This window comes from Hakea prostrata, chromosome 2 (assembly GCF_041222555.1).
Source record: "Hakea prostrata isolate BN-2017 chromosome 2, UWA_Hpros_2, whole genome shotgun sequence".
Taxonomy (NCBI): Eukaryota; Viridiplantae; Streptophyta; class Magnoliopsida; order Proteales; family Proteaceae; genus Hakea; species Hakea prostrata.
In genome coordinates this window covers 59,504,003-59,529,926 of record NC_142601.1, presented here as the reverse complement: position 1 = coordinate 59,529,926, position 25,924 = coordinate 59,504,003, and the positions used below count along the sequence as shown (strand labels likewise).

Sequence of the window (25,924 nt, the reverse complement as noted above, 5' to 3'; positions counted from 1 at the left end):
CAGTTTTAATTGCATTCTTTAGTCAACTAGATAGGTCAGTGGCAGAATTGAAAATTCTGCTTAAGTGAGGGGTATAGTTGGTAACTTGGTATGTAATTTTCATTTTTCAGAAACATGTGATTAATTATTAGTTTTAAGTCAGTCCCTGTACATGATGAATTATAAAATCAATCACTATTAGAGTCAAGTTAGAGTAAAGGCTGGGAATAAACAAGTCCAATTCGGAAACCAGCCCCCTAGATTGTATAAATAGACCCCTCCACTTGATGGGGGTGAAGATCACACATGACTGAATGAAAAGTAAGCTTCCCTTCGAGCACTTCTTTGGGTGTCTACTTCCATTATACCAATTAGTTTAACCTTAAAGATCCAAGCATTAGGAGTTCTGGTTTTGTCAATTGGTTTGGAGATCCTCAACCCTAATAATCCTAAGTTAGATCAAGCCTAGACTCTTGACTGTGGCTGTATAGGACAGTCTTCAACTTCCACCTTCAAGTGAATTCTAGCTTCAACAGCTCCATCCAAGTTCACAAACAGGTACTGCTGGAAGCCCTCATTAATCTTTAATCTGTATCCCTAAGATCCTAATTCCTAACCTCTTAAATTTTCAGTTTGAAACCCTAATTTCTGGTTCAATTTCTCTCTGCCACTTAGACCCCAAATCTGTTAGATCTCCCTGACTAGATTCCTATTTTATCCCATATTTTAGTCATTATTCTACCACCGTGCAAGCTACCTCCGATCCTGATTTCAGCCTACACAGACAATCCAATTCCAAGAAATACCCTTTATTGTTTTTATGATCCTATTTTGCTCCAAAATCACAAAACCTAATATCTCTCAATCCACCCATCCAAATCCTTTGAAACTTATAAGAGATTATTCTAGGTAATGAAATCTAACTTCAATCCAGGTTTCACCCAATTCCCCTAAGTTTTCATTCCACATCTCAAGATCTACCCCATCTCAACCAACTACCCACCACACCAAACTCAACCAAATAACTTAATGGAATTGAGACCACTTAATCAAACCCAATTAGGGAACCACTTCAAGAAGTAGCCCATACACTATACCCGAAATCTAGGGTTTTGCACAGAATTTAAGTCTTGCACTAGAGATCTTGGAACAATTAGCCCTATTCGAGTAAGGCTGCATTATGGTTTTTATATAATGTAGTATCTTGAATTTCATCTGTGTTAAGGCATGCCACAAATAACACCTGAAAACTTGCTACTAGTATTATGTTTGAGAACTGTTAAAATTGATTGGTGTATATGTTTTGAATCCCTTTCTTTACCTGTTTTACTTCCCCTAATGTTATAATTGAGCATACAGCAGTTATCAATGTACCTCATGGTTCGCAGTTCTCTGTATTGTTGGCATATATTCCCATCATATACATTGTCTCACTCATAATGATATGAAGCAAAAAAATCAATATGCAAGATACATACCTGTAAATTAATGACCAATATGAATGGCAATTTTTTCCCAGCTTCAGACTGAACATAAGAAGTTCAATTTAGTCAGGAACTTTTTATTTCCAAATGATATTTGAAATAAGAGGCTCATAAATTCAGAGGGGGGGGGGGGAAATGCTTAAGTTCAAATCCAATAGAACTATCATTCAAATTCACGAGTATAAAATTTGAAGCTTAGATTGGGTTGACAGCCAAGTTAAGTTCAAACCTAAGAGACTTAAGCATGGAAGTTATCAGGCCTCTTACCTCCTAACGGTAACAGATGCATGACGTTAGGATGCTCAGAAAGTTAGGATTACAACAATCAAAATCCAAGAAGCTTTAATAATTTGACTGGAACATTTCTGATGGATATTAAATGCTAACTGAAAGGTCACTCCTTGGTTAATTAGACCTGTAAAGTTTGGTTTACTTCAAGCAAGCCTACTTCAAATAGGAAACCTCCTGGGCAGCACATTTCAAGATATAAATATTTTCTTGAATTTTTGTACTCCCTCAGACCCTTGAAACAAGAACCCCTTGCATCTTGTAATTCAAACATCAAAACCCAGACAAACTTGGGGGATCATATCCCTAAACCATTACCTACATCCTCTCCAAGTTTCACCCCATTCCCCCAACTTTTCTTCTCATATAGTCATATCAAAAGAACATTTCCCACCCTACCATTCTAAATCTCTCAAAAATTAATCCCCCATCATCCTAGATACGACTCCATTCCAATCTATCCAACCAAGGTATTTAGAGGTAACTAATCACATCTTCCTTACTAGCAAATCATCCCATCACAACCCATATCACAAAGAACCCCTATATCGCATAACCAAAATTTCACATATGAGTTGGTTCTCTTAAATGATGCTAGAAGAAGTGGCCCACGTTAAATTGGGACTGCATCATTTGATTAATATTAACTACTAGAAGATAGAAAACTGAAGTTTGTTCAAACCAAACTAATTTGTCCAGCTAGAGAATGGTGAATGAAGACTAAAGAACCCTTCCAATACCATGGCAGAGCCCCCATCAACTGGACTGGAACGAACCAAGATCTGAGCAAAAAGGTACCTCCCTAAACACTCAAGAATGATACAAGCCCCTCAAGTAAGGAACCATGCCTGTAGCAGATTACATGCAGAAACTCAATAACTTGCAGAACTAGCACCCATCAAGATGAGCTATAATTGATGACCAGTTTCAGACTTGGACAGAGAAGTGACATCACTGCAGGTATATGTCTAAAAGATATCCATGAAATGAAAGACCTATATGAAAAGGCTCTAGGAGCTGAAACTATGGCTAATGAAAGGTCTGATTTCAGGAGAAATACCTAGACCAAGCCCACCTACACCACCACTGCTAGACTATTCCCCTCCACAACAACCACCAACCCTCAATGAAATCCAGGGTTTATCAGGGCTAACTACAAAGGAAGGCCCCCTACAACCAGGAGTTGTCAAATGCTATCTGTGCCAGGAAAAGGGACACCTTGCAAAAAACTGTCCCCATGAGAAAAGGGTAAGTGTTGGTACAGGCAAAGGATGGGAACATGACTCATCACTGAACCTGACTACTGATGAAGGTTCAAAGGAAGAACAATACAACTATGGCTCAGATGAAGACTATGTAGCTATCTTTGTAGTCACCAAAGTCTTAGTCGCTGAAACATAGGAAGAAGACCGAAGAAGAGACTACATCTTTAAAACCAAGATGAAGTTGCATAATTGCAGTGCCCGGGTGGTTGTAGTTACTGGTAACTGTGTGAATGTTGTTTCAGAAGCATTTGTTAAGAGGCAAAATCTAAAAACTCATAAACATCCTAAAACCTACAAAGTTTCCCTTCTAAATAGTAACAAAATAGAGGTAACCAAGCGATGCCTGGTTCCGTTGAAGCTCAAATTCTATTAGATGACATCTAGCGTGATGTAGTTCTTGTGAGATTGACTGATGTACTTTTAGGAAGACCTTGGCTATATAATAATGATGTCAACATAACACGGAAAACCAATAAGTGCCATTTTGTGCACAACAGCACAAGAGACAGAAACTAGTACTCCAACCAGAGAATTTGTCAGCTAAGAAGAAAAAGAAACATGCTACCCAAACCAATCAGAGGCAGACAGGTTAGAGAAGAAGATGTTAACTTTTCAAGGAAGGCAACTTGAGAGTGAGCGCAGAAAAACTTGATCCTCACATGGTTAGCAAACAGAAGACTCCATACTCCATAATCAAAGGCTATGATTCTAAAACCAAATAAAAAGTCCTCCATGACTTCACAAACCTGATCCCAGGACCTGATGAGATACCTCCTCAGAGACATTCAGCATGCCATTGACATGGTTCTAGGTTCCATTCTCCCTGAAAAACCTTCCTACAAAGAGAGCCCTACTAAACATGAAGAAATGAGAGGCAAATAGAAGATATGTTAAAGAGAGGCGTCATCAATGAAAGCATTAATTTAGCCCCTACGCAATGCCAACCCTACTCACACCAACGAAAGATGGTTCTTGGAGGATGTGTGTTTTATGTGGATAGCAGAGCTATCAAAAAGATCATAATTAGATACAGGTTCCCAATTCCAAGATTGGATGATATGCTAGAGACATATTGACTGGGTTTACCGTATTTTCCAAACTTGACCTGAAGTGGTCACCATCAAATTCAAATCAGACTAGGAGATGAATGGAAGACAGCCTTCAAAACTAAAGATTTTGCCATTTAGCCTGATCAAAGCTCCTAGTACTTTCATAATAGCTGTGAACTCATGACCCAAGTACTCCAACCCTAAATTGGAAAATTCCTAGTTGGGTACATTGATGACATCCTGGTATACAGCCAGCATGAAGATGAACACATACTGATACATCAGACAAGTCATGAGAACCCTAAAAGGAGAAGCTCTTTCTCAATCTAAACAAGTCTACAACTGCTGCCCAAGGTGAACTTCCTTGGTATTGTCATCTCTTCTGAAGAAATAGAAGCTGATTCAGATTAGGTCAAATGCATAGCAGAATGGCCTATTGCTAAAACATTCACGGATATCTTCTATAGGAGATTCATTAAGAATTTCAGCAACATCATGGTGCCAATCATAGTGTCTAAACTTCAAGACACCAAGGGGAAATCAAATGGACTCCTGCAACCACCAAAGCTTTCAACCTAACTAAGTATAAGATAACTGAAGCACCAATAATTCGGCTCTAAGTGTTTGAGGTTATTACAGATGCCTCCTACATTGGCCTAGGAGTATTAATGAAAAATGGACACTATAGCTTTCTACTGTGAAAAATTGAATGAAACAAAGACCAGGTAATCAACCAATGACCTAGAGCCCTATGCAGTCATCCAAATTGTCAACACTGGAAACATTACTTGGTGGGGAAGGAGTTTATGCTCTGCAGAGATCATGAAACCTTCAAGTACCTTCAGTCACAAAGTCCATAACCTGTGGACATGCTCAATGCGTAAGCTACTTGCAGGAGTTTGTGTTCACACTAAAGTATAATAAGTCAGGAAAGGAAAACAAGATTGCAGATGCCCTTAATAGAAAAGAAATCTTGACACTATCAACACTCTCCAGGCAAGCCATTGGCGTACAGAGGATAATTGATGAGTATGCAGTGACAAACACTTCAGCTTGGTCTAGGCCAAACTGAATTAGTGCCCGGTGGCATTCTAACTATTAAATTCATGATGGTTACTTAATATTGGGTACTATATTATGTATACCTGATTCCTCCCTGCAACAGCAAATCATTAGGGAGGATTAGGAGGACATTTTGGCAAAGAAAAACCCATTGCACAGGTCATTGATAGATACTACTCGCCACATCTAGCTAGAGATGTGATTCAAGTAATCAACAGACGCGGGGTTTGCCAACTAGCAGATGGAGGTAAGCAGAATACTGCTTGTGGTCCCCCCTACCAGAACCACACCAGCCATGGATTGCATTTTGGGCTTACCATCCACCAAAAAGAAATTAGACCCTATCCTGGTACTAGTAGACAAATTCATAAAGATAGCCCATTTCATCCCCTATGACAGGACTTATGATGCCTATCATACAACTAAGATCTTCTTCAAGGAGATAGGATCCATCGCCTACCTAGCACTATCATCCCGGACAGGAATGTTAACTCTATGAGCTACCCTTGGACTACCCTATGGTTGAGAACAAACACAAAGCTAGCCTTCTCTTTTGCGTTTCACCCCGAGACAGATGGGCAAACTAAGGTGGGCAATAGGAGCTTGGCTAATCTACTAAGGTGTTTGGTACAAAACTATAAAAGAAACCCAGAGTTCTATATTGGATAGAGCAGAGTTTGCATACAACAGTTCTGTGAATAGATTCACTGGCCTAATTCCATTAGAGGCTCTCCTTGGCATACAACCCAAGAGGCCCATACATTTGATGCACCTTCCAAAACAATCCAGAATCAGTATAAAAGCAGATGAGTTTATCCGGCACATCACGGAGGTACATGCAATGTACGCAGAAAGATAGCTCTTGGTAATGGCATCTGCAAAGCAAATGCAGACAGACGTGGAAGATATGTGGAGTTCAAGCCTGGCGTTATGGTAACAGTGAGAGTTAACCCAAAAGGGACCAGCCAAGTGTGCATCACAAGCTCCAACCAAAGACGATGGGTCCTTATAAGATCCATAGAAGGATTGGTACCAGCACCTATGTACTCAAGTTGCCCTCTGACACATGCATCAATAATATCTCCAATGTGGCTGATCTTCACCTCTACACAAGGCACTATTCAGATGAAGGAGACGCAGAGCACATACTCAAGCTTTAAAGCCACTAGAAGAAGACACCATCTGATAGGCTCCTGGTTACACGAGTCTTACACTCGTGGGGCAAGAAAAAGTGCTGGCAGTTAGGCCAGCATAAGCAGTCCAAATAATAAGAATAAATAAGGAGATGATGGACTAAGAGGGAGGGACATGTGTATGGCAAAACATTCAGCAGTTAGGCAATTCAGTTAGGAGAATTCAGAGGCGATTTTGAGGCTGGACAGGGGACTCGAGATGGACAAGGAAGAAGACTGCTATTGGTGTGGTAGCAGGGCTGCTAAAGGGGAGTGCTGGACTCTAGGTAAATCCAGTTCTATTGTTGTTCTTGCTGTTCTATTTTTTCTGCAATATTGAATTCCATTGCTCCACATGTGGGAACCTATCATCATCAAAGGGGTTCTAGATGACAAGCTGAGGACCACTCTAAAAGGCCCTGGACATGTTTTCCTTGTCAAATAGAAAGGGAGACCTAGGGAAGAAGCACTTCAATACAAGTAGACAACTTCAAAAGATTTGAACCAGACTATGTGAAAGATATATGTAATTCTCCGATTCATCAGAGATGAATGTTTTTCAGGAGAGAGTTCTGAGCCCCCAAGTCCAAGACCAAGTGGAGGGCCAAGAGAACCCCCTATGACTGCTGCTCAGCAGCTTATTTTCCATTTATGGTCAATTCTTTATGGTACTTGATAGGACCAGTGGGAAAATTGTAATTCTTCCCACTTAAGAAGCATATTAGGCATGAGAGTTTTCTTTTCTCTAGAGGTGCTTAATTGTTTTTCTAATTCAGTCTTTGTACAGGTATAACTATAATGACCTCAAGCAGATTAAGTCAAGTTAGAATCAGGATGAGAATTCAAGTCTTATTAGGAATTCCAGCTATTAGTTTGTATAAAAAGACCCCTCCACATGATGGGGAGAGATCAGACTAAATATTGAATAAGAAAAACCTCCATTTGAGTAATTCCACTTGTGTTTGTTAGTAAGTTCTGTTTTTATCAATAGAAAGTTGAAGATCAAAGGGCAAGAAGGGTTCTAAGGTGAAGTCAAGCCTTGATACCTGCAGCTGGTTGAAGATCAGAGGTCAACCTTCACTCCCCCTGAATTTTCCTATCTACAAGGCTCCAATCAGTGCAACTGGAAGCCCACAGAATCCCCCTTCTCATATTCTTCATTTTTCTGTTTTGGACCCTCATTCCCAGGTCAGATCCCTTTACCACCAATATCAACTATCAGGAACAGCAATATCTCCAAAACCATCCATCATTTTCACCCCAAATTAGCCATTCGTCACCCCTATACACACTACCTGGTCATTTTTGTATTTTCAACGAGTTTCCTTCCAAAGTCAAGAAACCTAGTATGTCAACATTCCACCATTCAAATCCGTTGAGACTTGGGGTGATTATCCTGGGAACTAAGGGCTAGGCTCGATCCAAGTTTCCACCCATTCCCATAAATTTTCACCCCATATCTCAAGAACCAGTCTTATTTCACCAAACATCCCTCACCCTAAATCTCTCCAAAACTAACACCCCAATCATATCCCAAATACCCTAACCAAAGGATCAGAATCCACCAATCCTAACCCAAGAGGAAGCCCAATGACATGAACTCAATTTTAGAGTTAGGGTTTTTAGAATAATTTCTGTAAAATTAAGGGTTCACCAAGGATAACCTTCTTTTGAACCAACAAAGTAATTGTCAAATCTAGGTGGGAAGGATAATATTGTTGGATAAGGATGGACCCAAATATGGAGGTTATGGGAAATGGTATGGGTTTAACAAAATGATATGGGATGGGAGGAAAGGGGGAAAAAAACAATTAGGGTTTTATCAAAAATAGAGTTGGATTTGAGAAGGGATTTTATGATAGGTATGGGTTGAAGGGAAATAATTTCTACTTCTTCCTTGATCTTCCTTGTCTTTCTTCTTTCTTTTCTATTCTTTTTTCTTTCTTTTTCTTCTTTCTGTTTCAGGTTCTGCTGCAAGCCACCCCCTGGATAGAGTGAGGGTGTTCAGAATACTGGGGTAGCTCCGGGTTGGGTTTTTTCCGGGTCCTTCCCCCTTTTCCCCCCCTCCCCGCCCCCCCGCCCCCTTCCTTTTTTCTCGCGTCTCTTTTGCCCCTCCTTTTTCCCCTTCTCTCCTTTCTTATCTCTAATTCCCCCTTCCCTACCTTTTCTCTTCTATCTTTAGCTCCCCCCTCTCCTCTACCTCCTAACTACTAACTCTTCCTTCTTTCTTTCTTTTCTAATTCCTCCCCTCCTGTGGTTTGGCCCCTTGGGTGCCCCTCGGTACCCACACCCGGTTTCCTGAGTTTTGTTCCATCACCCATTGAACCCTACCTTACCCATCTTGAAATCAAATTTGGCCTGACACTAGATTAGCCTTGGACCTTAGCTCCTTATCGTAAGCATCACTACATATGATGATAGTCATGTGAGGGCTTGACCCCTGTTAGGTTTGGTTCGCGGCTTTTCGGTACAGATACCTACCTTGGAGATATGGGATAAATTCGTTGAGATGGGAAATAAGTCTATAAGCATTAGAAAAAGCTGAACTTCAGTGTGGTAATCATGGATATAACCCTCCAAGTTTGGAAGGGTTTGGATGGCTAATTTGGAATTTGGAAGATATGAAGATTCTTATTTTTGGGGTTCTAGGGAGCAAGGAAGAAATTTCCCACAGATTTCACCTTCAGGCCTTTCCGTTTCATTTCATCCTGGATACTTTTCAAATTAGAACTTCAATTTCGCCTCATATGGACTCAAAATGATTTGGATTCTTGTATACTACCTATTTCAAGCATAATAAACACAATGGAACTAGTATTTTGTAAAAAACAAAACTATTGAAAATTTATCATTCAGTATACTAACAAATGCTTTCCAGTCCTTCATACATGCATAAATCAACAACATCTGTTGTTTGGTAGAATGGTTACATATACAACAAGTCAACAAAATAAATGCCGCTCGATCAAGTGATGGTGTCTCAATATATGCTAAAGCCTATATACATATATACATAATAATACATAATTTTAAAATAATTATTATAATAAAAAATGAAAATGGTAGCAAATAATAAAAGATAAGTTTAACAAAACACATTATAGATCATAGTCCTAGGCTAAACATATATTATTTCAAGGCAATACAAGATCATTTAAGGCATGAACAAAACAAAATAAAGGGAAGTTTGGCTTTGGGTGTGGCTCATGCTTCACATTCTATTATTCTGGTTTCCTTTGTAGCTGTTGTGGCTTAGGAGGTGTTTGGAGGCTAAAAATGAGCAAGTGGTGTTTGAAGGCGAAGGAGTAGTGAAAATTAGGTGAAAATGGGATAGAAATCAACAAAACTAAGGAAACGTTGAATGCTGATATGTTGAATTTAGGTCATGGTATTTCGTCTGGTCAATCTCCATTTCCGTTGATCTTTCCGAAATAATTGAATTCGTTTCGTTTAAAATGCAGACATTTCCCATTTCCTTTCGTTTTCTTCATGCTGGGGTAATTCAGAAAAATCTATTTTATTGGATGTCGATGAGATCAAACTAGGATCCGTCACTTGTCTGTGGGAGATCTCGCGGATTCTCGCATTGTTTGAGATAGAGCGGTGGAGAGTGGGAGATCTCCCTGTGTCCAACCCTGCTTGAGGTTTCCCCCTCTCGCGTGTGCCTCTCTCCGCCAGTCTTAGTCGCGATTGTTTTGGCTGGATTTTTGGGATTCAACTGTTTCACTTATAAACATCCTTACACATCTCCAACATCGTTATCATCTTCGCCAATTTCACTGTCTTCACAAGGTGATTTTCCCCAAATTTGATTTTTTTCAAATAGTGTTCCATGGTGTGTGGTGTGTATAATATATGTTGTCTCACTTTCATGGACTATTATTTTATTTTTGAATTTCGTATTTAAAAATATAATATCTAAAAATTAGAATTAAAAATATAAAAATCTTATGATATAAATGTGTTTCACTTATGTTAAACTCATGGAGAGGGCTCCCCCCGTCATATTTGATTTCTGCTTGTTGTATTTTTTTATTTTTTTGATATAATAACTTAAAATAATTTGAAAATAATATTTATTAAAAATTTTGCCTTTTTATTTTTTTTAAATTTTTAATGATGCTCATTTTATTTAGTTTAATTTAAAAATACAAAAATGTCTGTTTGAGCATAGTGTAAACGTTATCTTAGAACAAAGTGTGTGTTTTGTTGTTTTACAAATTGTTTTTACATGTTTTTAATTATCTAAAAATTATTCTAATGATTATTCATGTATGTATTTCAAGTGTGTAGACTTGTAATTTAAATGACAACTAGTGGTAGTGGCAACACTGGTAGTGGGAGTTAGGACATTGCTTGGCAATATGGGGATCCATTGAATGCCGACAAGAAAAAATCCCGATGCAAGTATTGCCTCAAGACCTTGAATACTGGTGGTTCAACCAGATTAAAACAACATTTGGCTGGTGGCTACAAAGATGTTGCCAAGCATCCTAAGGTTCTTTATGAAATGCAAAAAACAATTGCAACAACTTTAAAGGGAGGGAGACAAAGAAAGAATGAGATGACATAAAAGCAAAGGGAATTTGAGGATACAGTGCTATGTAGACCTTTTGTTGACGTTGATGAGGAGTCAGATGACGATAAGGAGAGGAGGAGGGGTATGGGTATTGAGTCACAGGCCGAGTGGAGATAGATGAAGGCTGTAATGGAAGCTAGAAGACAGTCCTTACATTTTGAGAATGTGAGGCAATATGAATAGACAAGAGGAGCATGTGGTTTGGGGTCAAGGGAATCCATGCCACCTAGACATAGTTTTCATCGAAGTGAGAGGACTAAAAGGAGGAGGAAGACTGCACATTATGATGCACATTTGACCAAGACCCCTCCCTCTTCAGGCATCAAGACATCGATCAAAGAAGCATTCCATATATGTTTGTTGGAGGTAGAGAAGGCAGTAGGGAGGAGGAAGCTAGGTTGGTGATCAACAAATTCATGCTCTACAAAAACATTGCAGCCAGTGTAACCAAAACACCATACTATCAGGGGATGATCAATGCAATTCCTAGGGCAGGTGTAGAGGTTAAAGGCCCAACAACTTGGGAAATAATGAATAAATATTTACCAAAGGTGAAGCAGGAGGTGGAGGAATACATTGGTTTATTGAAGGAAAGATGGACAAAATATGGTGTTACTGTGACGGTTGATGGATGGACTGGTCCTACTAGACACTCCATTAATTTCATGCTGAGCTGTAATGGAAAGACATCCTTCCTTAAGTCAGTGGATGCCTCAGATAAACTCAAAGATGCATACTACCTTTACAAGCTTCCTAGGCAGGTAATTCTCGAGGTAAGGCCAAGCAATGTTGTCCAAATTGTCACAGATAATGGTGCTAACTTCAAGAAAGCTAGTGAAATGTTGACGAAAAAGAAGAGTAGCAGAATCCACCACTTTTGGACACCATATGCAATACACTCGATTGATCTTATGTTGAAGAACTTGGAGAAGAGAAAGTCAATTAATGTTGTGGTTGACAGGGCTAGAAGGGTTAGTAATTTTATTTATAACCATGGTTATGTGCTGAAGATGATGAGGAACTACTGTAAGGGTGATCTAGTCAGACCTGGATTGACTAGATTTGCCACCAACTATATAGCTCTGAAAAGCTTTCAAAAGAAAGTGGTGGGTCTAAGGTACATGTTTGCAAGTGAGGAGTGGTTTAATTGGCGTGAATCTTGCCATCCTGAAGCAGTAGTAATCCAACAAATCATTGCTAATGATTCCTTTTGGAGGCAGCTCTATAGGACAGTGCGCATTTTATAGCCTATTGTGTTTGTTTTAAGGATGGTGGATTCAGAGAAGAAACCCACAATGCCCCACATATATATTGCCCTTCAGCAAATGAAAAAGTTGGTTAAAGTTGTTGCCCCTAGCTCCTTCAAATCCTACGAGAGGATCATCAATGGTAGATGGGAAAAGCACTTGATGCATCCTTTGCACTTGGCTGGTGAGTCACTTTTAAGTCTTTAAGTTTTGTTGTATACTTTAATTTACATAGTTAATTTATTATAAGTTATAAATTATAAATAAGTAAACAACCAAATTTTTTATTTCCACAATACAAGCTTACTACCTCAATCCAAAGTTCCATTACAAGAATGATCTAGGGGTTAATGTAAGGTTGATGAAAGCGGTGCAAGGTGTGGTGGAGAAGCTTGTGCCAAATCCCATCACGCGGGGGACAATTAATGAAAAGGTGAGAACTTATTCAATTGTTTCTTCAACTTATTGCATTAGTGCACATACAGTAGTAGAAGTACAATAATTGAACAATTGGTGTATAGATCAGGGAGTTTAGGGACGCCTCTGGGAGTTTTGGTAAACCTTCTGTGGATGCAACTAGGCAAAAAAATGATCCTGGTATATAGTCCATTACTATAACTCTATAGGTGATAACTAATAAGTCCATAAGATTATTACCTATAAGTTATATAAGTATTAAGATTTACTTGCCTAATGGATTCTTATATTTGGTTATGCAGTTGACTGGTGGATGTTATATGGAACTAGTTCGCCAAATCTCAGGGACATATCAATTAAAGTACTCAAATAGACTTGCTCATCCTTTGGTTGCGAGAGGAATTGGAGCACCTTCTTGCTCATCTATAGTAAGGTACAGAATATATTGGGGAGGAAGAGGCTTGAGGACTTAGTGTATGTGCATTACAACATGAGGTTCAGAGTAGGGCACATACAAGATATGGATGACAAAAATCGGGAATCGATTGAGTTGATTGATATATTCCACGAGCCCCCTGCAGAGGATAAGGAAGATGATGTTATATATCAGTGTATTAGGGATCGAGGTGGCCCAGTGCTGGATGGGCCAAGAGGGCAGCCGGATCCTACCATTGTTGCTGCCATGGGCCCATATGTTGTGGCTGACTACATGTCCTTTGATGAGGGTCAGGCTGCTGTAGCAGCATCAGCAAAACTAAGTGTACCATTTATGGAGCCACCTGGTTGACTTGAAACAGCTGCAGTGATGTCTAGTAGTGGGAGTTCAGATAATGCCGATGATACCATCCCTCCGAGTCAGCCATTGAGTCATGGAGGCAATCAGGCTGGTGGTGTTGCTGGTGGAAGTCAGGGTCAACAAAGGGAGTCACCTCCACCAGGTCCTAGTCATCCGACACATGCGAGCCACGATTCCCCTGTTGCCTGGACTTATACTAGGAGTAGGAAGAGCATATCAAACCAAGGACAAACGAATGATGATGCCATAATGCAGGATATTGAATTGAACATGGGAAGCATGAGCCTAGATCATGGTCACCGTGGTTCACAATAGTAGAGTTTGGCCAATTGGTAGTCATCGGAGTACCTATACGGGGATCACAACACCGGGTCAGATTACACTGGGTATTCTTCTTATGGAGATCATGCTATTCCTCAAGACCTTACACCTAGAAAGTACACATATGGGAGTGAAGGTGGGCTATTGATTGATTGGTTTGGAAACCCCTACCCATATATTCAATAGCAACACAAACAACAAGAGTAGCAATGACCATCTCAACCGAGATCTCGCCATCGGTTGAGATCTTGATTTTTTTAAGTGGCGAGATCTCGCACGAGAGCGAGACCTCCCACCATGGATATGATTGGGGGAATGATGTGCCTAAAGTTTCGATAAATCTACTGGTTAGACGTGCAGATCTGACCTTGAATTTTGGGTGTCTTGACTAGTATGAAAATTCAAGAAAATTGAATAAGGTAATGGGAGAAGGGTTGCTGGCTGCCACTTACTTGGATGGTGGAGCTTGCCTTGAGCAGTGGGACTTGGAGTAAACTGGTGCAGGTTGAATCCACAAACAAAATAAGGATCTTGCTTGATTCACAAAGAACCTTTCATCAAACATCTAGAGTTCCCCTTACCAAGAGTTGACAACACTATTCTAACAAAGAACGGTAAAGAGACAACACTGGGAGAAAATCACAAATAAGTTGGTGTCAATTCCAATTGATGAGTGGGAACTTTAGACTGGGTAACAAAAGAAACCCCATTCAAATTAGGACTTGGAATCAGATTTAAACCAGGAAACAAAGCCACAGTCCACAACCAGGTTCTCATATTTAGACTTATATAAGGACCATGGGCCCCAACTCATGGGCTATATTTGCAATAAAATACTGACTATAAGTAAAAGATTAATAACCTAAAAGATCTTGTTGACCCTAACTTAATGTTGGGCAGAACTACTAAACTGCCACTGAAATTACTAAAATTGGAAGGAAAAAAAAAACTTTAAGTGGGGGAAACCAGAAACCAATAATGACTTGAAGTGCAACTGGACAGCAAGTCCAGGGGCTTAGGTTCTGACATGCCACTGCAATTAAACTAGAGGGAACCCAATAAACCTATTTTACCAGAGATTTAGTCTTCTTTGTAGAATTCCAACTGCTGATACACAGCCGTTAATATATCTAAATAGGTTGTAATTGAATTAGAGCAAGTATAGGGAAATCAAGAAGAATGAATTCTTTTACCTGAACAACGCATTTGGGATGCAATGCAACATTGTCAATACGGTTGTCAGCCTTGAACCAGTCAACAGCTAAGAGCTTCAAAAGAGGATCTCCTCCCATTATCTAAGGGGAAACAAAGTGAGAGTTTGCTCAGCTGACCAGCCAAATAACTTTCATTTAGAGGTTTTCAAAATGAACAAAAGAAAATATGATCTACCAATGTGGTCATAGACATTACAAAAGCTAAAGATTGAAAATCATCCTCATAAAAAAGCCTACACTGAGTTGAACTTATACCTTGTACCCTAAAAAATAACTCTATCCAGCATAATAAGGGTGAGAAATAAATAGTTTTGTATCAAGACTCGGACACAATAAAAGCACAATACATCTTTCTTGAAAAATAACCTGCTTATCCATGCTCAGTAATCCAGTGCAAAAGAAAAATTACCAACATGAACTCAGGATCCTATGCATAGATTGTGTTCACGTTAGCTTTAGACTTTAGAGGACTCAAAAGTTGAAACAACATAAAAGATGGAAGCAATGACCTCAAATAAGAAACAGGAGACAGGACAATGACAAAAGGACAAAAATCTCATTAAAAAAGAAAGGAAGAAAGAAAGAAAGCAAAAACTCTGATAGGTTCAACATGAAAATGATCAGTTATCATTGTGTGCATTCCATGTAAACCTGAACGACAACCAAAAGCAATAACAGACCTAAAAACAGTCGGATGGGTTGTGCTAATGCCAGTTGCCTGCCATGTTGAGTGTTTGAGTATTGCAACCCCAATAATTAAGAATGAATCTCCTTTAGTATTATTGCAGTGAGATGAACCAACCGTAAAAGTACATGCATGACCATTTTGGAACATCATTATAAGAGAAACTGATATACTATACAGAGAATGTATCCTATTTCTTTATGGCAGGTACCAATACAAGGTTCATAGCTATTCATGGTATTGGAATTGGTATCCCTCATGGCCAATCTAATATGTATCAGACAGTACTAGCCTGAATAAGCTGCAAACTAGAAACATGACACCTTGTTGGTTGTTGCCTGATACCAATAATATGTATCAATATTGACATGGACTAATGTTTCCGCAACCATATAGAAAACAGAAATTTCGTTGAAACTTGGGAGTTTTTACTGCAAGTTTAAACAGCAAGTTTCGGAGGATTTTAGGGGTATTTTGGTGTGGGACTCTGCATATAAGTTAATTAAAGCATAAAAAACACATTGGTACATGCATTTTGCCCCCAAAAAAAATTTAGTGTAGATATGTCATTCAAAGTCATAGTATACATAGAGAGGTTTTCAACAAGTACACTATAAACTTAACTTTCATTATATAACTTCAAAGTTCAAAACTTCAAAAAAAAAGTAACTAAAAAAAAACATGAGGTACAAAAACCACTCAATGCCAAGACAAGTGCCTCAATGGATCCATCCCATGAGCCATATAGTACTGGTTCTGTCTAAATCTCTCCTCCAACTGCTGGATATACATGTCCGTTGACATGTTCCTACTATGGTTATTGAGGTACTCAAAACTGCAGCTCTGTATGTCTCGGTATGTCTCGTCGTCCATAGATGCCAGATATCCTGTCAAAGGGAACGCACAATATGGATATGGAGTAGAAGATGGAACTAGGAGTGGTGGTGCTTGCCAGCTGAAGATGGACTCTACAAATGTCTCTGACTCTCTGGCCCTGAGCGATCCCCATAAGTAGCACCGGTGTACCAATATACTACATCACCAGGACCTAGATAGTATGCCTAAGTCTGTCCCATTAGTGTCTAATGGCCTTAAGGGGTACCATAGGGTCCATAACCATAAGGCCCAAAAGTAGATACAATCAAACAACACTTTTCATAGTCTATACCACTGTCCAGGGACTGGAAATCAATGGGTCTCCAATCTGTAGGTCCTCTAGCTGTGGAGCTTTTGGACTCATCCAAGGTCATGGATCAGAGATAATTTGATTGAAAAAAAAAAAGACTTTTCTACATGAGATGTGGTGGTATTGAGCAATGCATATGGGATTGCTATCCCAATTCCAATTTCTTCTATTCTCTTCCCCAAAGAATATCTCATATCATTCAAGCTGCTGTTTAAGGATATCTTCGATAAATTATGTTAATATCCCCAATTCCAATTCTTCTCTTCTAAACCTTTAACTGCCCAATCCAAACTACTCTCCTCTATTCTTGTATATCCCTATCAGCTACCCCAAAATCCAATAACCCTAAAACCCTAAATTTTGAATCTAGATATTAAAAGAATAGCCCAAAGTCTATCCTATTCAATCCAGGCCTAGACCAAGTGGTATCAGAGCCAAAATTCCCTATTTATGATGTCATACTCTAGACTTATTACTCGTAGGGAGATTTCGCAGATAATGATATTCTGATATCAAATCAGACTGGGGATTTTTGACCAGATTTATGGGTTCTTCGAGCAAATATACTAGAGTCTAGTGCAAATATCGAACAGTTAAGTCATAAAGTGGGCAATGTGCTCAAAGCCTTAGAGGAAGGACTAGTGGTGCTAGAAGAGGTGGAGTTTGTGCCACAAGTCTTTGTCAAGCAGGTTACTTACATAAAGGGTTCCATGAATATGCAGTTGATTCAGAGATCAAGCACGTGCAGTTCATGAATCCAACTGAATTTTTTTAAGAGATAGCTCCCGATCTAGAAGAATATATTCTAAATACTTGTGAGATGCCAGAGTATTATTTTTGGAATGAAACTGAATGTGCACCACACTGAACTCATCTTAAGAATTTATAAAACTCATGCTTGATCTCAACAATGCGAGACCTGATGCAGTTAAGAATGTCTGGCCCTTTATAGAAATTAGGCTTTCTATTTTGGATTTATTAATGTAATGGACCTAATTTATAGGCCCATAAAGTGGGGTAATGCTAGTAAACAGGATTAGTCATTGAATGATTGAATCCAGTATTTGAGTCAGTGCATACACTGGAGAAGGAAACTTACTAGGGATTTTAAACACAAACCTGGTCAAACTCTAGATCTTTAAGCACAAGACTCCTCTTCTCACAACCATGGTTGTCAAGGCAACAAGGCGAGGAAAGGTGATAGAGGACAACGAAAACCAAGGCGACAAGGCGGGTGCTCTGACAGCCATGTTCACAATGGAGACTTTCACAGCTGATGCTGAAAACAAAATTTTATTTTTAAACTAGTTTACTTTAGTCTTCTTTCAAGATGGGGCATATAATAATGTGGCATAAAACCTTTCAAGTTGGAGTTTAAAGGAAAAAGGACTCTTGAAATAGATTAAGAAAGGAAAATGACTCTCTAATTAACTCCCCAGCAAACTCCCAATATACTTATGGCTATCTAAAACTAACTAGAGTCAAATTAACAGACTAATAACTAAAACCTATTCACCTATTCACATAACCACTTAATCACTTCGAAATGGGCCCATAGTTAAACTAAATTCAGTACCTTCGTAATTATCACTGTTTTGGGCCCATTAAGTAAACCAATGACAAGGGGTGCAACCCTATACAACCCATTCCTAGGTTTATTGGCGACAGTGAATTATTGCTTAGCATATGGATTTCCCTTGTCTCTTTCCTTCGCAAGTCTCGTTCGATGTTTTGTTTTTATGTCCTTTAGGATCCTTTTTTTTTACAATTAATCAAACAAAAGGATACAAAACAAAAGCCGACAAAGAAAATATGATGTGTCCTATAATACAGAAGAGGCTAAAATACTTCATAATTGCTCACATTGACCAGCACAATTAAAGGAAGGAAAGATGGAATCACCTTAGAATTATCCTTTAAGTATGTCTTTCCTCTTATCATAAATCCTTGTCCTCCTGGAGAAGCCCAACAATTTGTGGCAGTAACATCTCTTCCTTGGGACATGGAACCATGATATTGACTTGCATCAATCATGATAGGAGGAATGTGCTCATCTAATTCCTTATTTGCAACTGCAGCTGCACCAGGAAAAAAAAATGAGATAAATCAAGAGTATGTATGACATAACAGATTGAAGTTTACACTGAGGTTTTGATGATCATTTGACATCCTTGACTAATACCTTATATTGAAGAATAAAAGTAATCATTACCAAAACCCTGGAAGGGTCTGAGAGAAGGGAAGGGAACAATACACCGGAAGAAAAGAGAAGTTGAGGAGGGAGGGGAATAAAGCAAACACAAACCACACAATCAGGTAGCCAAAGGAGAGTAGTATCTAAGCCCCAAGTAACAACAATTTTCATGTTGTAGATAAGATGGAATTCCAAATCATATACAAAATGATGCGTTCTCCAATAACAAACTGTAAATACTACTTGCCTTGTAAACCACTGATTTTGTATCATGGAATAGAAATAATCAGCAGCAGCATCTGGGGACAAAGGTTACAGGCACAGTAATGCATATTTTTCTGTTCCATCATTTGAAAAAATATTCTTTTTATTCAGTGATTTGTCGGTAGATTTGTTGACAAGGAAATGATTACACAACATCAGAGAGGGAAAGGAAGATATGGGATGAAAGAATAAAGAGTACCATCCACAAATTTTAGGCTTCCAACTACAACAGAGTTGAGTTGGTTGTCTGATCCAAAGCAGAACACTACAGCAGTAATCATTTACCAGGCCAATATATGCAGAGTTCACAAGTACTAATTGAATTGTCAATCAAGTAGAAAAAAGAGCAAAATGCATAAAAATGTACAACATTTAAGCGTGTACTTCATCTCAATTATCTGTTTTGATTTAGAGGTGGAATTACAACAACAGTAGCATGTTTTCCTCAAAACTGGAGGAAGTTCTAAACTTCTAATATTATGCTATAGATGGGGCTATATTACCTGAACTCTGTTTCACACCTAAGCTTGCAATGGCCCATGAGATATTCTTTAGTTTCACATTCCCATCCTGACAGAAAATCATGGAGCAGGTCAAATTTTTAACTGCTTACGTGTGCTTGTGTGCTCAAATATGTGCATCTGTTTGTCTAAGCCAACACACCAAATGTGGATTTGTACATGTCACATTTCTGTGCACATAAACTGTAAGAGTAATATGTGTGTATGCATTCCAAAGTCAAGGGGAAGTAAGACATTGTTGTTTGTGTATGTGACAGATTAAAAATTCTTAGGGCTTCTTATTAGTGATGTAAAAAGGAACGAGAACAGCAGTAAATGCGACCACCTTTGCATCTTCCATGTCATCATCGCTATCCTCATCGTCAGATGATGGATCAGCAGCAATTGCATCATAGAATTCATCCCTAACTTCTTCATCCTCAAATTCACCACTTGCACTAGAAGTAGAAACTTTTGAATGGACAACAGTAGTTGGAGAGTCAAATCTGAGTGCAGGATTTGCTCCAAAGTATTCCTTGAGGGCTGAATATATCAGATGGAGAAAAGAAACAAGACTTGTTAATGCACAACTTTTTGTAATCTATGACAAAGCACAACAAAAATTCTACAACACCAGGTACTGTAATATAATTCAAATACCATTGAATGGTAAGTTCATGGAAATTGAATTGTGAGCACAGGTTTTTCTCCAAAGTACTTTTAATCCATGAGCAATCAAAGAAATGGATAAAAGAAATAAGAAATCTTTCCATTTATGGAGGAGGAAAAGAGATAAGCAATCTATTTTGGAATATCATATAAACAGTGTCAGGTTATTAAAGAAAATGACATATTGAAAGAAGCTCCAAAAAATCCAAGTACTTGCTCAAGCACTCCATGCAACATATCAGTTGTTGAACCCTATTGACCATATTAGCATGACAGCATCTCAATACATATTAAATCCCAAAAAATCTGTCATAAAGGTCAGTATCAAGCATATCATATCACAGCCTATCAAGCTAATATAATTAAATATACACAATACACTGGTTTTTCTAAGTAAGGAAATGTACCAGTTGGTATCATAAAAGTACTGATTAACACCAATACATATCAGCCGGTACAATATGAACTGATACTTATTTCTTCCAGTGAGCATACAACTGAATCCAAGTTCCAAATCCACTAGACCAGTGGATTTACTAATCATAATTATCAAGATAGCACAACCATGGAGATGGGAAGGGTCCAAAAAGCAATGCGACAAAAACAAGGAAGCCATGGCAACCAAGGAGAATAACTGCCTAAGCAACGTCTTGATAGCTATGCTGCTAACATAATTCTTCTCCTTCAACCTGCCTGATGTAACCCTAGATTGAAGAGGACCAACTAGGCACTAGTCTTCCAGGGTCCCAACTCAAAAGGCTAGGATTTTAGAGTATTAGGATACTGTGCAGTTGATTGGCATACACAAGAACATAGGTTATATTGTTCAGATGGGGATGAAACTTGAAGAAAACTTAAGAAATGATACATGGTGATAATCCCTGAAGTTTGGGACAGTTTTAATGCTTTGATTGGTGGTCGATCTAAGTTTGAAATATGGGTTTGGGAGTATGAAAGTAAAAGAAACAAAGAATTTAGGGTTGGGGAATTCACGAAGTTGGAAGAACACTTTTATCAGAAGATTAGAAGGAGGTCTTAGGAAAGAAAAGAGATGAAGACTGAAGAGAAGAGAAAAGTCAGAATGGGGATAGGAATCTCATATGCATTACAAACAGCACCAAAACTCTTACAAAAAAGTCGAAATATTAAATCAGATCATCTCTAATTGGTGGGGGGTACATTATATATGTATATATACCTTCTAAAGTTCCTAATTTGACTCAAAAGGGCTTCTGATCTCTCAAAAAGATTCAATAACGTAAATAAAATTAAAACAGGATTCCATTAATTATAAAGTATAAACTATAAAGTATCATCATCGACCTCAAACACTGAATTTAACTACTCTGTTCTCGCATCACTCCATGAGCTTATAAATTATGCATATTAAATCAATTAACCCAAAACTAAGAAGCCTAATAGCCAAAATAAATCATTCTAAAGCCAAATTGATCCATCAAAACATCCTTAATTGCATAACTGTTCCTTAGATTGATTCTTGAAATTTTCTGCCATGTTCATGGAATGTAGGAATTTTTTTTGATTATATCATTGTAATCTCCATTAGGGGTCAGGCATTGGTGCAACAGTAAGATTTCTCCACTATGAACACGTGATCACAGGTCCAATTCACTGGGTACAACCCAGTGGCAAAGCTTTGTGCACTTGGTACGCCCTTTATTGAAACCTCCATTATCAACCTCTACCCTAGTTTCAGACCTATATCCATAATCCATATATCCTTGTTCTGTTCCAACATCTGCTAATATTCCAGTCATCTACTGTTCTGTTTTGTACCTCCTCAACCTGATTATTTCTGACCTATTTTCCTGGTTTAAGATCCTTATATATGGCATTTTTTATGTTTTCAAAAAGGTTCCAACATTATCCATTGTCTTCTTCAACTGAGATTCTGCAAGATTCAGTAAAGCGTTGGAAACCCTCAGAAATGGTGATTCTAATCTCCAAGTGTACTGAGAAGCCAGTGATTTTACATTCTGATGTTTCTCTGTTTCTCATCCTCGATTAAGTCATATTGCAGCTGTTTTCATACAATCCTCAGGCGACTGTTTACCTAAGAATTGGGTTGGGTCCTCTCATTTTCGTTTGTCTAACATAGGCTGTTATTACCAAGATTCAAACCACAGCAAGAAAAGAGAAATTCCCTATATGTATCACTGTTGGATCTGTTCTAGAGCCGCTTTTCTGACAGATTCATGACCAAGATACACATGATACACTTCATTTTGCCTATAAAACAGAAACCATGAGTGAGAAATGAAATTGAAAGCCCATATGTGCTTCACATCCTTCTTCTCCCTGGCTGCAACAACAGACTTGAGAAACACCGTCCTCCTATCACAATTCAACATAATGTCGATGATGGACTGTCTAGTGGGAACAATCCAATCATCACATATCATTGTCACCAAATAATGCCTCCACATCGGCTTAACTGCTTAAGACCATCAATGTAGGTCTTCAAGTCCTCATATGCCGTGGTAAATAGACATTATAGATCTCATACAAGGTTGGTCCAACCACCCCCAGTCTAGCATGGCCTTAAAATAAAGCCCCTCTACAGCATTCGCAGGAACACTGTGATAGAATGCCCACTTCAAGAAGGTCATCCCACCTTCTCCTTCACATTATCTGCCAAATGCATTAATTTTTTTGTCTCATCTGTGGCCTCCTAAACATGTATGAAAAATCGCCAAAATATTATTATTACATTTTACAGCTAAGTAGATTATATGTTAAGTATTAAACTATTAAGTATTAACTTAATGTTTTATGATAATGCAGCTGAGTGGTGGGATCTTTATGGTAAAGAGTGCAATGAACCTCAAGAGACTAGCAATCAAGATCCTCTCTCAGACTTGCTCCTCTGGGCGCAAGAGGAACAGGAGTACATTTAGCATGCCACTCCACGAACAAGGAACAAGTTGGGAGCAAACACCTCAATGATCTAGTTAACCTTGACGATATCTTTAAGATGATGCAAAGGATCAGGATCCCCTCACTCAGTGGTTGATGGACAGGGGTGAGTCGGCATTGGACCAATGTCACCAACATGGAGGGAGGTCTGACCTAGAGCTTTCTCCAGTTGTGGAGGTTGATGTGGATGATTTTATGGCATCTCAAGATGGGCATGCACATGTACATGTAGAACATGGAGGGAGATCGCCGAGATCTCGTGAGATATCCCATTTTTTCACATAGGCGAGACGAGATGGAGGTCGAGAGCAGAGAGTCAGGATATCTCGCTCGAGATCTCGCCATATCACGCCATATCTCGCTATATCTCGACATATCTTGCCATATCTTGCCCTGGATCTCGCTGGAACTCTCAATTTTTGCCTTTTTTTGTGGATTTCGGCTGGATTTTCACTTGCATCTGCTCTTAACACATCCATAACATCGAAGGAAGATCAATCATTCTTTGCTTGTCTTATGAACTTATGATTTAATGACTTATATAGAACTTCTAATGGCTGTATAATTTTATTATTCTATTCTTGAAAATTGAGATTATCATACTCATATGGATGGAATTTTGATAACATTTAGGTTACTTGATGCATTTGATACACTTGTTTTTCATGTATATGCCTTAAAAGTTCTATATTACATGTTGCATAACCTTGCATTCCCTAATCCTACAACATTTCAGTTTCACATTATGGGTAGACTTAGAATTCATATATAGGGTTGTTTTCTGACAAATTCAAGGCCACCAATGTGTTCAAAATGCCTTAAATAGGATAATTACCAAGTTTCAACCCAATTGGGATCCTTAAACCCATTGAGATGGGCCACCGAGTTGACGCCAAAAAATTGTATATCTCAACCAAGAACTCGTTGAGATAGTCGAGCTCTCGATTTTTCAAGGTGGTGAGATTTTCTACCATGATGCACAAGAGGCAGCTGGTATAGTATATGAGGATTAGATGATGGCACCTGGCATGCACGGCGATGATTTAGATGACACACTCACTCCAAGTCCAACTCAGAGGCATTCTGATGATGATGGTGGTGGCAGTGATAATGAGGATCATGGGACTAAAGGTGATGGGGATGATGATGAAGGTCAAAGTGGTGGAGGACTTCAAGAGCGTTTACCTATTCCATTACCAGAGACATAGATGCCCCCGAGACACACTAGGGAATCTCAGTTCAGACATGCCACCCAGGATCAGGATCATAGTGTTGAGGGACATCATGGTCGTACTACGACCTACAGCCAAAAGGGGATAGGCTAGGGGAAGCAGCACATGCATGGTCATGGTGATGACCCCGATCTTACCTCCTATAGATCTAGCGGACCACTTAGCTAGAGCGATGGGATTCATGAGCTTGGATGAGTCTGTAGGCTCCACATCTACTTATGGGGCTTATGATCCTTATAGTGTCCCTCCCACTCATGGATTTTACGAGTATGCCTTCTAAGAGTTCACACAATGAGCACGATGATGGATCCATGAGCTTGGGCGACTCTAGAGTCTCCAAATCTACTTATGGGGCTTACAGTTATGGGCCTTATGGTGTCCCTCCCGGTCATGGACATTAGGTATGGTATCCCTTTCATTGATGGGTTTAGTGATTATGGCATGGTTATTAAAGCGGCAAAGTGACCAAAGCAATTGGGGCTCTGTCTTGGCGATTAGGCGACTAAGTGGAGCTTAGGCGGCAATAAAGCGACCAAAGCGGTTTAGTCAATATTTTTAATATAACTACTTTTAAACTACTTTTTAATACAAATACTTTTTATAATAAGCTAAAGTACTAAACAAACATTCAACAATCACATTCATAAAAATAAAAATAAAAAAAATTCAAGAATCACAATTATGAAAAATTATCCAAAAAAATAATAAAAACATAACTTCATCTCATCAAGCATCATTAGATTCAAGTCATTGTTTATTTAATGATAAATTAATAGATCTCATTATTCTGATTTCCAAGTCATTGTTTATATAATGATTCATTGATTATCAATGTTGAATATGGCTCATGCTTCACCTTCTTTGCCCGACAGGCACTTTGGCCTCTAAGGTCATTTGCAAATTGGGCCTCGATTCCGAAATTGCTCACATATTTAAATTTATATATGGCATTGTAGAATAAATTATGATTAAAAAAAGAAAAAATAATATGCAAAAATGACAAAATGTAAAAAAAGCGGCTACTTTAGCATTTAGGAGACAATATGGCGCAAAAGGCGGCAAAGCGGTAGTGCCTAAGCAAAAAAGCAGCAAGAAATCAGCTCATTAGTTAAGCGGTTCAAAAACCGCTTTGCCGCCTAGGCGGCCGCTTAGGCGTACCTAGGCGGACGCTTTGATAACCATGGATTATGGGTTGGGCTCGACCTCGGGGACATTTAAAGTGGTGGAGTCCTTTGAATGGGGTCTGCCACCACCACACCCAGCAGAGCTTCTTCCGTATCCGTATTCTCATTTCCCTCCAGATCGATCTTGCCTTGCAATTATGGATGACACGGCCTACAGAGCTGTAGTTTGCAACTACCTCGACAACCATCAGCACAACATG

The 25,924-nt window shown here is 38.8% G+C and overlaps 1 protein-coding gene across 5 annotated transcripts in view; it reads right to left on the bottom strand.

Annotated features, from left to right (window-relative positions):
* LOC149025330 (protein ENHANCED DISEASE RESISTANCE 2-like) overlaps nucleotides 1-25,924 on the bottom strand; it is a 115,553-nt gene that overhangs the window by 22,299 nt on the left and 67,330 nt on the right. For all 5 annotated transcript variants that reach the window (XM_089145554.1, XM_089145553.1, XM_089145555.1 and 2 more), the window contains 5 exons: nucleotides 20,049-20,245; nucleotides 19,706-19,772; nucleotides 18,647-18,822; nucleotides 14,853-14,954; nucleotides 1,458-1,505 (listed from right to left, as the gene is read on the bottom strand). In XM_089145554.1, coding sequence (XP_089001680.1) covers nucleotides 1,458-1,505; nucleotides 14,853-14,954; nucleotides 18,647-18,822; nucleotides 19,706-19,772; nucleotides 20,049-20,245 — 590 coding nt within the window. The remainder of the gene's footprint in view (nucleotides 1-1,457; nucleotides 1,506-14,852; nucleotides 14,955-18,646; nucleotides 18,823-19,705; nucleotides 19,773-20,048; nucleotides 20,246-25,924) is intronic.